General features: G+C 39.4%; 1 protein-coding gene across 1 annotated transcript in view; it reads right to left on the minus strand.

Annotated features, from left to right (window-relative positions):
- The window catches only part of LOC132885668 (oxysterol-binding protein-related protein 1-like), a 139,302-nt gene that overhangs the window by 25,562 nt on the left and 99,577 nt on the right, over positions 1 to 14,163 (minus strand). Inside the window, exons 20-26 of the mRNA XM_060920317.1 lie at positions 13,193 to 13,327; positions 9,912 to 10,009; positions 5,051 to 5,233; positions 4,387 to 4,494; positions 4,028 to 4,117; positions 2,281 to 2,407; positions 1,521 to 1,637 (exon numbers count right to left, since the gene is read on the minus strand). Coding sequence (XP_060776300.1) covers positions 1,521 to 1,637; positions 2,281 to 2,407; positions 4,028 to 4,117; positions 4,387 to 4,494; positions 5,051 to 5,233; positions 9,912 to 10,009; positions 13,193 to 13,327 — 858 coding nt within the window. The remainder of the gene's footprint in view (positions 1 to 1,520; positions 1,638 to 2,280; positions 2,408 to 4,027; positions 4,118 to 4,386; positions 4,495 to 5,050; positions 5,234 to 9,911; positions 10,010 to 13,192; positions 13,328 to 14,163) is intronic.

Raw genomic sequence — 14,163 nt, forward strand, 5'->3', positions numbered from 1 at the left:
AACCCCAGTATGCCTACCTTACTGTAATGCCAAGAATGAGGAGGTCAAGTCTGCTCTGATGATATTTATTGATTCCCTGTTGTGATTTGAAGAACTTGTTTTGTCTGGTCTTTGCCAGTTTTCTGGAAAGTAACATGGGAAATCAGTGTATGGGGAAGGAATAGTAGAAAGGAAAGCAATGGCGAGAGATGGATGTTATTCCAGGTGGATTGTGAAGGAAAGGGGGATAAAAGTTATGAAATGGTAGAAATAGTGGTGGCACCAATGTAAGGAGTTATATCTATAAATCTATTTGTTATACTAATCTGTAAATGCTACAGTAGTACCACCATTGCATGTAGGTTGACAAAACGGCATTTGTTCATTGTGTGAAGTTCTCTTTTATGTGTCATTGCTTGACAGTGTGATTTTGTGTGAAAAAAGTAAAATGCACCCACTAAAGTCACTGCTGGTGGTGAACAAAATTGCACCTGTTCATTGTGTGAAGTTGTTTTTTATGTGTCACTGTTGCTTGACACAGTGTGATTTTGTGTTATGAAGTTTGCATGATGCCATGTCATGCCTGTTCATTGTGTGAAGTTATGAATATTCTTATTTTTAAACATACAGTTGAGTGTCACTATTGCTTGGCACAGTGGCATGTTGTGTTACATCTAAAACTAAATAAAAAAGGAAACACAAAATAAAAAGTAAAATGCACCCATAAAGTCATTCTCTAGCCACTTTATCCTATTCTACAGGGTCGCAGGCAAGTCACTGTTGATGATAAATTGTGTCACATTCATCTCATTATCTTAGGCAGAGCAGTGGGTTTAAAAACAGGCTGATGAATATATGGACTAGTTAAATGAGGACTTATTGTTGAGTCTCGAAAATAGTCATTGAATTAAGTGACTTTTGAAGGTAAAATTACGTGTTTAACAACCTGTTAAAAATACACCAGAATGCAGGAAATGGCATCTAATTAATTAAAAATTTTCTGGGGGAGGACCCCTGCCAGTGTGCCCCCCCACATTAAAAATGCTTCTGACGCCCCTGGTCCAGAGAATGATTTTATTGCAGCTTTAGCAACAGCTTCATGTTGTTTCTTGTAGCTCTCCAGCTCACATAGCAGCTGCAAATCATTCTGCGGAGCAGATGATGCACATGCACATGTGAACCAGGCTTTTAGGTAGACCTTTATCACAAACGTGTTGAATAAGAGTGTTAATACACGCATGCAACAGCTACTGAATAGTTACTCTATGAAAACATTTCAGCCCATTGAGCTACCAAAAAAATATGCATATATTTGTATGAAACTTGGAGTAATTACTATGCTTCATAAAAGGAACAAAATGAGAGGATGGGACCTGGAAAACATTGAAAAAAAATTTTGGCCATTAGACTCAGTGGCACCCTACCATAGATCATCAGTTTTATTCAATGAAATCTGATAAATATGTGCCCTTTGGCTTGATGATGAAAACCGAAAAGATGACCGAGCTCCAGCTTCTACATTTTCCCGCTGTAGTTTGTACCTGAGCTGAGTTTTCAGGTCTGGGTGATATCCTCCAGATGAGTTCGCTGCCGGGGATGACCTGCACAGTCTCGGCTTCAGGAGGGGGCATCTCCTCAGCCTCCTCATCCACACTGCTCTAAAGGGGGCAATAGGACCCATGGCAGGTATTTAACTACACCTGACCCTCATTTGAAACATTTTTCATCATTTATTTCTTGCAAGGGGATTTTATTTGTGTTCACTGATTGGACGAAATGTGAAAATTGTTTTTTTATGGTTTTGAGGCATGTTCTTATAAAACACACAAGAGTTATTGTGTCACAAAATAGAAGACTGTGTCATTTGCTAGTAATGCAAATGAATGGAGAGGGGGGGATTTTGTTTGTTTGTTAGTTATACATTCATTCATCTATTTATGGGATTTATTAGTAGAAGTAAACCTATCCCAAAGCCTTTTTCTGTTTGTCTAATGGACTTCTTTTTTGTTAAAACACCATGCAGAACAATTTATTATCAATAAACATGTAAATGAAAGAGCCAGTTCTTGCATTTATATTCGGAGTGTGTTTAAATTCAAGCTAAAAATGCATAACTTTTTAACAAGCAATTTCCTGATTTCCTGATCTGTTTATATCAAATACTTCTACACAGTCATTCTGATTCCATTACAAACAGTTTTCTATGATAATCTTGTATTTTAAGGCATTTTGGTTGCATTTCTGAGTCAATAATACACCTTGAGATTCTTATTAGGATCGTCACATCCCACTAACCCTTACCTGCTTGGGGCCTTTCTTCTCCTCAGTGGTTTTCTTATCTGCCTTCTTGTGAAGGTCAAACGCAGACGGATCCACTGTGTACAGACATTCAGTCCACTTGCCGTAAATGGCACAGATTTTCTTTTTGCTGCAAAAAACGAGCGTATTAATGTCATACCTGGCAACCCTTTACAGCAGTAGGCCCTTGTCAAGGCTGTTAAGTTTAACAGGCATCAGAAATGCCAGCTTTTTCAGACGTGCTTCAAATAAAACACACCGACGAGCCGAAAAGTTACTAACGGCTGCTTGGGGAGCATTTAATATGATTTAAGTTTCATTTATAGTGAGCAGCATTAACAGTTTTCACTGATGCAGTCCTTTCACAAATCCAATTCAGTTTTTGACTGAAATCTTTAAAGTATAATATTATTTACTTGGAATTACCATAAAAGTGTTTAACAAAAAAAAAAAAAAAAATAGTAAGACCAAATGTCACATACAGTGGTGCTTGAAAGTTTGTGAACTCTTTAGAATTTTCATATTTCTGCATAAATATGACCTAAAACATCATCAGATTTTCACACAAGTCCTAAAAGTAGATAAAGAGAACCCAGTTAAACAAATGAGACAAAAATATTATACTTGGTCATTTATTTCTTGAGGAAAATGATCCAATATTACATATCTGTGAGTGGCAAAAGTAATGAACCTTTGCTTTCAGTAAGCAAACTTCTAAGCAACTGAAGGCCTCGCTCACATTGGCTAATGTTAATGTTCATGAGTCCACCATCAGGAGAACACTGAACAACAATGGTGTGCATGGCAGGGTTGCAAGGAGAAAGCCACTGCTCTCCAAAAAGAACATTGCTGCTCATCTGCAGTTTGCTAAAGATCACATGGACAAGCCAGAAGGCTATCGGAAAAATGCTTTGTGGATGGATGAGACCAAAATAGAACTTTTTGGCTTAAACGAGAAGCATTATATTTGGACAAAAGAAAACACTGCATTCCAGCATAAGAACCTTATCCCATCTGTGAAACATGGTGGTGGTAGTATCATGGTTTGCGCCTGTTTTGCTGCATCTGGGCCAGGATGGCTTGTCATCATTGATGGAACAATGAATTCTGAATTATACCAATGAATTCTAAAGGAAAATGTCAGGACATCGGTCCATGAACTGAATCTCAAGAGAAGGTCGGTCATGCAGCAAGACAACGACCCTAAGCACACAAGTCGTTCTACCAAAGAATGGTTAAAGAAGAATGCAATTAATGTTTTGGAATGGCCAAGTCAAAGTCCTGACCTTAATCCAATCGAAATGTTGTGAAAGGACCTGAAGCGAGCAGTTCATGTGAGGAAACCCACCAACGTCCCAGAGTTGAAGCTGTTCTGTATGGAGGAACGGGCTAAAATTCCTCCAAGCCGGTGTGCAGGACTGATCAACAGTTACCGCAAACGTTTAGTTGCAGTTATTGCTGCACAAGGGGGTCACACCAGATACTGAAAGCAAAGCTTCACATACTTTTGCCACTCACAGATATGTAATATTGGATCATTTTCCTCAATAAATAAATGACCAAGTATAATATTTTTGTCTCATTTGTTTAACTGGGTTCTCTTTATCTACTTTTAGGACTTGTGTGAAAATCTGATGATGTTTTAGGTCATATTTATGCAGAAATATAGACAATTCTAAAGGGTTCACAAACTTTCAAGCACCACTGTAAGCTCCACCCTAATACTGAGCTAAAAACACAACAATTCTACCTTTTATCAAGTATGTAACCCTCCACCTTGTGTAGCTCTTTGCCAAAGAGGCCACAGGATTTGAACGTCAGGCTGCACTTTTCACCAGTTCTGTCAAAGATCAAACAACAGACGTGTTTTTGGGAAATATATATATTTTTTTGTGCAAAAAGCAAACAAATACATTTCTGTGAGAAAACCATCACATGTTTTTAGAACTTAGATGAGTCAAACCCCATGGGGTTTGGTGATAATTACACCAATAAAACAAGCATTCACACCTCTTCTGAAAAGTGTCTGCTTTTCTAATAACTCTGACAGGAATTTCATTTAAGTGAATTATTTCTGTAATGAGTTTCTATCACCTTACTTGCCCTTACTTATGGTTAATAACCTCCACATTGCCGTATTGTTCGATCCACAGCTGACCTACAATGATGTTATGGACGCAGCATGTAGGATTGGTCCAGGTGTATGCTTCCTTGTGTCTGGGCAAAGAAGAAAATGTTTTCAACAGTTATTTAAGGCCCTGGTCACACTACAGCTCACAATGGGTTTGCGAATACTTGGCGATGAAAAATTGATAGCACTGCCACCAATCATGCAATGCATGGCGAATGTTCTCCGAGCTTCGCAAGCTGTTTTTGGTGCGTCTCTGCCTCGTGAGTGGCCAAAAATGTTGGGAAAATTTTCAATTCATGCATTGAAATTTGGTGGTGATGTTTTCGTTGGCAAACTAAGCGGAAAATATGTGCAGATGGGTTTGGGAATACTTCCTGAAGCTCGGGAAAGCATTGCCACCAAATGCCTCATTTTCATCAATAACCCATCACAAAGCATCACAAGCTGTAGTGTGACCATAGCTTAATTAATCAGATGTATATTGGATGCACCAATTATGAACAAATCTCATCAAGCAAGGAAGTCAAAATTTGCTCTAATATCTCTAGATGCATTTATCTAAAGCACGTGCAAAGCAATTATGCACTGACTTCCAATCATCCAGAAATCTTACAGCCATGGATAAAAATCACTTGAACTCACTTGGGGAGCTCCAGAGTAATGATTCCACGAGGCTCAGCCTCCACACTCTTTCCCCAGAACTTGAGTTTAGGGTAGATGGAGCCATGAAACAGGAAGTCATCATGTAGGCCTTCGGCATGGAATGCACTAACAGGAGGGTGGTGGCTCACCTGCTCTGACATCCACCGAAAGCCCAGATCCTCTCTGATAAAGACAAACACACAGTAGAAGAGAAACCAGCCTTGAACATTTGTAACCAAGACCCAGTGGGTATAAGGACATTTCAAAGATGTGAAAAGATGCCTTTGCCAATAATAAAGTGACATCTAGGTTTTGGGGAAAGGTTTTTAATAAGTATTTCCAAAATATCAAAAAGGTGACTATTAGGGGTAGCATGGTGGTGTAGTGGTTAGCACTGTTGCCTCACAGCAAGAAGGTTCTGGGTTCAAGCCCAGTGGCCGACAGGGACCTTTCTGTGTGGAGTTTGCATGTTCTCCCTGTGTCTGCGTGGGTTTCCTCCCACATTCCAAAGACATGCAGATTGGCCATAGGTGCGAATGGTTGTTTCCCAAGTCCAGAAATGGGAGGGTTGCGGCAGGAACGGCATCTGGTGTAAAACTATGCTCCAATTAATATGACGTGGATCAGTAGGGTCCACATGGACCCTGACCTGGCAATAGTGCTGGACAAGGAAGAAGGTGACTATTAGGGTGGGATACATAACAAAGCTAAATCACAAATATATTGATATTTAGGGCCTAAATTAAGACTGACCAAGGATCAAGAAAACTAGTGAAAATGTTTATGGATCACAAAGAAGCAACAAAACTGGGGGTTCTATCCTATTTTATTCTTATTTTCTTGATTAAAAAAGGATGGCAGGTCCATCCATGTTAGGACTGGAGAGGGTTGTGCGAGTTCCTGAAGACCCTCCTTTTACATATACTATGGGTGGCAGAGCTGTGCAGCCACAGGACTTGTTTGTGTCCATCAACCTGTGCAACAGTTGTTCCCATTTCCCTGGAACATGGATGCTTTTTAAATGTTGTATTCCAAAGGGAGACACTTTCATTGCAAGCCCTACCTTTTGGCCTCTCCATAGTGCTGTGGCTCTCTTCCTTCATGGAATATAAAGGCCAACCAGCTGTGTTCCTACTGGTGGACATTCGCGTGCTCAGTCTCTGGGACCTGATGACCAAGCTGGTAGAAAGGAGAGACCATCAGTGGGCCAGCACAATCCACCCTTGGTTTATTGTATGCAGGCTGTTCTGTAGGAGACAGTTGATGCAGAACTTGGATCTGTTGTGTGCGACAGCCAAACCAAACAAACTAACAGTGCTGTGGGTGTTTCATCTCCTCTGATGGCCACTGGCATCAGAATCCTGCTGAATTTGGATGAACTGTCCCAGCAGACATTCCAGTCTGTTCCCACCAATGATGACACCAACTGGGACACAAAGTGCAGTGCTAAAGTTCACAGGGAAGTCAGAGAAGAGCTCTCTAACAGCAAAGCGGGTCACAGTCCACAGCATAAGGATAGATTCACTAAGAATACTACCCCCATCACTCCAGCATGTTGCAGATATCATTAAGCTTGCCAATCAGATTCAAGTATCACTGTCTGTTGAGGATGCTCAGACTGATGTCAGACGTATCAGCGATCACCCTAGACTTGCTAGAAGTGTGGGCATTCCAGAAGTAGGTTATCAGCCTGCACTTGAACACCAAGTTCTGTAGACTGAAATGTCTCCTTGTCTCAAAATAAGCTCAAGAGTTTGCCAGGTCTCAGGCACTTGCTGGTCCTCTCAGACAATGTTTTGAGGGTCAGCTATAAATCAGCTACATAGGTTGTGTGATTCTCTCCACAAGCACAGAAACTCCTTGTGTAAGTCTTATTTTTCCCCCTCAATCACTGGTTCCAGGAGCAACCACTTGGCAGATTGCTTCCTCAGCAAGATGGACGTCGAGATCTGGCACCCTCATACAAGTTGCCTCCATCATTGTGAATCAATATGACCTTTGGAGCATCCAGTGAAGGTGAGCCTGCAGAATATTCAATCTTCCTTACGACGACTTATGGTGCTATCTGGAACCAATTCTCAGACTAGCTGTTTATTTGCTATGGGGGTAAGAAATGGGGATGTATTGTCTAAACAGAGTTTATGATGAGGTCCATCACTGAGTCATCTATACAGTTGAGGTCAAAAGTTTACATACACAGGCATGAAAACCATCATTGTCATGGCAATATTGGGCTTTCAGTGATTTCTTTGAAGTGTTCTTTTTCTGTGGAAGATTGATTGGACAACATGCATCTTTAGTACAAAACAAGTATTTGGTGCACATGGTGTAATTTATTTTGGGTTTTCTGAGATCAACATGGGGTCAAAATTATACATACAGGGTCAAAAATTGACATACACCTATTTAGATTATTAATTCAGTGCTGCTGAAAGTTCCAAAATATATTTTCCCTTGCTAAGGCCAAGGCCTCTTAACTTCCTGTTAGTGATCATGACTGACTCCAGCTTGTAGCTTTTCTATGCTCTGTGCCAACATGAAAATGGTTTGACACTCTTTGGATTGACCAACAGACAGTATGATATGAAAGTCCAAGGAGGTCAGTGCAAATCTTAGAAAGAGCATCCTAGAATTACACACTCAAGAATGTTTCTTGGAGCCATTTCTATACAATTGCAGATTCCAAGATCATCAGTTCAAACAATTGTAGGTAAGTACAAGTTATTGGGAGGTGTGGCCACTTTGCCAAGCCACTTTCCCGGAAGAAGACCCAAACTGTCATCCTCAGCTGAGAGGAAACTGGCTTAGATGATCAGGAACAACCCAGGAACCACCAAGGCACAGGCCTGCCATGAACTGGAAGCTGCTGGAACACTGTCTACAGTCAAGCAAATCTTTACATCAATGTAGACTAAGAGGTTGTTGTTGAAGAAAGAAGCCCCTGCTCCAAAATCAACACTTCAAGCTTGACTAAACTTTGCAGCTGACCACATGGACAAAGAAAAAGCCTTCTGGAGGAAAGTTTTATGGTCAGATGAAACAAAGATTGAGTTGTTGGCTACAATGACCAGAGGTATAGTGTAACACTGTACCAATTGTTAAGCATGGTGGTGGTAGCAACATGCTTTGGGGCTGTTTGACTGCCAGTGGCACGGGTGCACTGCACAAAGTGGATGGAATAATGAAGAAGGAGGACTACCTCAGAATTCTTCAGCATAACCTCAAATCATCAGCAAGATGGTTGAAACTTGGAAACAGTTGATTGTTCCAAAAGGATGATACCCAAAATACATTTCAAAGCTGTTTGTGGAATGGGTAGAGCAGGTTAATATTAAGCTTAAAATAAGTCTTGACTTCAACCTTATTGAAAGTATGTGAACTGTGCTTAAAAGTTGGGTTGGTGCCAGGAAACACACAAATTCTGCCAAGAAGAATGGTCAAATATCCAACCAGAATTCTGCCAGAAGCTTGTTGATGGCTACCAAAAGCATTTGGTCAAGGTGAAACTTGCCCAGGGGCATTTAACCAAATATTAGGTTTGCTGTATGTATTTTTTTGACCCTGTGCTGATTTCAGAAAACCCCAAATAAATTAAAATTAGTGCATCAAGCTCTTGTTCCCCCCCCCATTAAATATGTATATTGTACAATCATTCAGCTACAGAAAGGGAACAATTCAAAGAAATCACTGAAAGCCAATATTGACATTCATGTCCATGATGACATGCAACATCCCTGTATGTAAACTTCTGACCACAACTGGAGATGGTCTGGATTCCAATATCCTACAGTGGCACTTTGTAATGAGCATCACTTTCTCATTGCCCTTAATTTGAGGCCACTTCAGGAAATGTTTTCTGCTGCTACCTGGGTGTCACCTTGCACTTTCTCCAGATTTTACCAGGCCTGTGTCAGTGGTGGGATGAGCACCTTTCTGGACATTCCTAAGGTGATTCCTGTTCAGGATGCAAACATTATTGGTAGGTGCTATCCAGGTGGTGCAGCACAGTGGTGTAGCACTGTCGCCTCACAGCAAGAAGGTTCTGGGTTCGAGCCCAGCAGCTGACGAGGGCCTTTCTGTGTGGAGTTTGCATGTTCTCCCTGTGTTTGTGGGTTTTCTCTGGGTGCTCTGGTTTCCCCCACAGTCCAAAGACATGCAGGTTAGGCTAAGCTAAATTGACCGTAGGTGTGAATGGTTGTTTGTCTCTATGTGTCAGCCCTGTGATGACCTGATGACTTGTACAGGGTGTACCCTGCCTCTCACCCATAGTCAGCTGGGATAGGCTCCAGCTTGCCTGCGACCCTGTAGAACAGGATAAGTGGTGGCTATCCAGGTGTTATACACCACCCCTGGTAGTTAGGAGGGGTAAAATGGAATGCTAGTTACATACAGCTTGGAACCGTGGTTCTATGAACCCCATATAACTGCTGGGACTCCACAAGAGTCTCACAGTCAATTTGTAGAAAATTAAATTAGGAACAGTATTAGGGATAAGGTTAAAATGTATACTATTTATATGATATCAAACAAAATCCTCATTCGAATTAACACAAATTTCTCAGGATATCAGGTTGGTGCCATATCAGACAAGTAAAGCATCCAAGGCTAAGAAGAGAGGAATAGTGAGCTTTTACACTTGTTTTCAGATCTGACAGTCATGTAGAATGGAAGAAGGCATAACAGTTGGGAATTGAATGCATTTAAATTATTAAAAAGATAGACTCAATACTGTATAATGAAGCGAGTATAATAGTGTTGGATATTTCTACCAATTATTAAGTTCTAATGATTTAATATATCTCCCCATTGAAAGGTATTCCAAGTCAGTGATGGTACACATTGCTAACCTGCCAGCACGCACCTGATTAGCTCATATGTTTCTCCCAGCAGTGGGTTGAAGGGCTTTCCGGTCCTCTCCCACTGTGATGCCACGGCGGATACGGCAAATGCAGCCACACACTGTTCAACACAATGAAACATGACACGGGTCTCATTACATAACACGCATCAGAACTGGTTGTGAATATTTTAACACTGCTATGTTCTTCCGATACACATTCACAGGAATAAGCTTTACAGAACTGCAGACACACATCTGTCATTATAACACAGCAGCATTGTGTGCCCTTCATAAAAATTTCACAAACTTCTAGTATGTTGTTATATCACACCATTCATTGTTTTGTTTTCTTTTTTTTAACTCCCTTCCAACAACCATCCAGCCCAGCTCCTGGATCTCACATACGCTGTGCTGGTATTTTCCAACTTTTTGTTGTTGTTGTTGATAAATGTATTCTTTTGGTCTAATGGTTAAATAAGTAGCTTTGCGACCAAAAGGTCACTGAGCAAGGCACCCGACCCCTACTGCTCCCCAGGCTGCTCTGGGTGTGTTCTCCATCGCTCTGGATAAGGGTGTCTGCAATGTGATTACAAAACTAAACGAATTAACAGATTTTTACAAATTCTCCTTCCTCAACTTTTCACTTCATAAGAGTTTTGCGTTTTTCCTCACTGTTTAAATTCCTGTCAGTGACAATCAAACATTTGTTAAAAACGTCTTTTATTACAGTCTATGAGGCCAGCAACGAGCATACTGTATATTAGATAAGGAATAAAACTTTCTTTCTTTTTCTTTCTTTCTTTCTTTCTTTCTTTCTTTCTTTCTTTCTTTCTTTCTTTCTTTCTTTCTTTCTCATACCTGTGGCCACTCCTCTTTCTTTCTTTGTTTTTGTCATACCTTTTGCCATCTTTCTTTCTTTCTTTCTTTCTTTCTTTCTTTCTTTCTTTCTTTCTTTCTTTCTTTCTTTCTTATACCTGCAGCCACTCCTCTTCTTTCTTTCTTTCTTTCTTTCTTTCTTTCTTTCTTTCTTTCTTTCTTTCTTTCTCATATCTGTGGCCCCTCCTCTTTCTTTCTTTGTTTTTGTCATACCTTTTGCCATCTTTCTTTCTTTCTTTCTTTCTTTCTTTCTTTCTTTCTTTCTTTCTTTCTTATACCTGCAGCCACTCCTCTTTCTTTCTTTCTTTCTTTCTTTCTTTCTTTCTTTCTTTCTTTCTTTCTTTCTTTCTTTCTCATACCTGTGGCCCCTCCTCTTTCTTTCTTTGTTTTTGTCATGCCTTTTGCCATCTTTCTTTCTTTCTTTCTTTCTTTCTTTCTTTCTTTCTTTCTTTCTTTCTTTCTTTCTTTCGTTGTCATACTTTCAGCCATCCATTTTCTTTCTTTCTTTCTTTCTTTCTTTCTTTCTTTCTTTCTTTCTTTCTTTCTTATACCTGCAGCCACTCCTCTGCTTTCTTTCTTTCTTTCTTTCTTTCTTTCTTTCTTTCTGATACCTGTGGCCACTCCTCTTTCTTTCTTTTTGTCATACCTTTTGCCTTCTTTCTTTCTTTCTTTCTTTCTTTCTTTCTTTCTTTCTTTCTTTCTTTCTTTCTTTCTTATACCTGCAGCCACTCCTCTTCTTTCTTTCTTTCTTTCTTTCTTTCTTTCTTTCTTTCTTTCTTTCTTTCTTTCTTTCTTATGTTGTCATACTTTCAGCCATCCATTTTCTTTCTTTCTTTCTTTCTTTCTTTCTTTCTTTCTTTCTTTCTTTCTTTCTTTCTTATACCTGCAGCCACTCCTCTGCTTTCTTTCTTTCTTTCTTTCTTTCTTTCTTTCTTTCTTTCTTTCTTTCTTTCTTTCGTTGTCATACTTTCAGCCATCCATTTTCTTTCTTTCTTTCTTTCTTTCTTTCTTTCTTTCTTTCTTTCTTTCTTTCTTTCTTTCTTTCTTTCTTTCTTATACCTGCAGCCACTCCTCTGCTTTCTTTCTTTCTTTCTTTCTTTCTTTCTTTCTTTCTTTCTTTCTTTCTTTCTGATACCTGTGGCCACTCCTCTTTCTTTCTTTTTGTCATACCTTTTGCCTTCTTTCTTTCTTTCTTTCTTTCTTTCTTTCTTTCTTTCTTTCTTTCTTTCTTTCTTTCTTATACCTGCAGCCACTCCTCTTCTTTCTTTCTTTCTTTCTTTCTTTCTTTCTTTCTTTCTTTCTTTCTTTCTTTCTTATGTTGTCATACTTTCAGCCATCCATTTTCTTTCTTTCTTTCTTTCTTTCTTTCTTTCTTTCTTTCTTTCTTTCTTTCTTTCTTTCTTTCTCATATCTGTGGCCCCTCCTCTTTCTTTCTTTGTTTTTGTCATACCTTTTGCCATCTTTCTTTCTTTCTTTCTTTCTTTCTTTCTTTCTTTCTTTCTTTCTTTCTTTCTTTCTTTCTTTCTTATACCTGCAGCCACTCCTCTTTCTTTCTTTCTTTCTTTCTTTCTTTCTTTCTTTCTTTCTTTCTCATACCTGTGGCCCCTCCTCTTTCTTTCTTTGTTTTTGTCATGCCTTTTGCCATCTTTCTTTCTTTCTTTCTTTCTTTCTTTCTTTCTTTCTTTCTTTCTTTCTTTCTTTCTTTCTCATATCTGTGGCCCCTCCTCTTTCTTTCTTTGTTTTTGTCATACCTTTTGCCATCTTTCTTTCTTTCTTTCTTTCTTTCTTTCTTTCTTTCTTTCTTTCTTTCTTTCTTTCTTTCTTTCTTTCTCATACCTGTGGCCCCTCCTCTTTCTTTCTTTGTTTTTGTCATACCTTTTGCCATCTTTCTTTCTTTCTTTCTTTCTTTCTTTCTTTCTTTCTTTCTTTCTTTCTTTCTTTCTTTCTTTCTTATACTTGCAGCCATTCCTCTTTCTTTCTTTCTTTCTTTCTTTCTTTCTTTCTTTCTTTCTTTCTTTCTTTCTTTCTTTCTTTCTTTCTTATACCTGTGGCCACTCCTCTTTCTTTCTTTCTTTCTTTCTTTCTTTCTTTCTTTCTTTTTCTTTCTTTCTTTCTTTCTTGAACATAATAAAGCAAATTAACAACACCATGTGAACAATGTGTTTACTTTAAATAACTCATTTTTTAAAACTCTGTTTATTGTTAGGTTTATATTATATAGAGCATCCAGCATATACTGTATATCCCTGTGTAAATTGTTAGTATAGAAACAACAATGTCTTAGAACAAGTGTATCAATATAAACCTGTGATTTGCTTTGCATCTGGAAACAGAAAACAGATCACCTTCTGACCAATCATCATTGAGAATTGTATTAATAACCCTTTTCAAGAAGCAGCTCTTTCACTGTATAAAGATGATGTTACCTTCATCCTCTGGATGGAGTCTGTGGAGGCGTTGGCTTGGTGGATGAGATACGTGTGCTCCATATATTCTGTGAGACGCTGCAGGAAACTCAGAGGCTCGTTGAAGATGACCGGCATGGCGATTTTAGACAGTTCCTAAATGAAAGTATGTACATACTGATCAGCCATAACTTTAACACCACTGGCAGGTGAAGTGAATAACATTCATTATCTCATTACAGTGGCACAGACTGCTGAAAAAGTTCATGCCCATACCTTTCTGTTTTAGCCAACATTAACCTTTTCAGCAGTTTGTGCTGCAGGAGCTTTTCTGTGGGATTGGACCATATGGGCTAGCCTTCGTGCCCCATGTGAATCAGTGAGCCTTCGACACCTAGGACCCTGTTGCCGGTTCACCGGTTGTCCTTTGGATCCTTGGACCACTTTTGGTAGGTACTAACCACTACATACCAGGAACACCCCACAAGATGTGCCATTTTAGAGATGCTCAGTCAGACCCAGTCATCTCGCCATCACAATCTGGCCCTTGTCAAAGTCGCTCAGATCCTTACGCTTGCCCATTTTTCCTGCTTCCAACACATCAACTTCAAGAACTGACCGTTCTCTTGCTGCCTAATATATCCCACCCCTTGACAGGTGCCATTGTAATGAGATAATCATTGATATTCACGTCATCTGTAAGTGCTTTTAATGTTATGGCTGATCGGTGTATATCAACAATTACTCATGTATTTTGAGATCTCACCAATGTCAGACTCACTCACGTGCAACAAAATGCTTTAAATTTACACTCAATCAGATTCAGCATTGGATCCAATCTGATGTGTTAATCAAGAATAAGCCAAGCAGCACAGCCTGTCACCATAGAGAATGATCGAGACAACACAAACCTGCAGATCTGACTCACGTCTCTACTGATAAATCAGACAGACTGCAGGATTGAATGCGAAATACAGCCAATTAGAAAACCC

This window comes from Neoarius graeffei, chromosome 1 (genome assembly GCF_027579695.1).
Source record: "Neoarius graeffei isolate fNeoGra1 chromosome 1, fNeoGra1.pri, whole genome shotgun sequence".
NCBI lineage: Eukaryota > Metazoa > Chordata > Actinopteri > Siluriformes > Ariidae > Neoarius > Neoarius graeffei.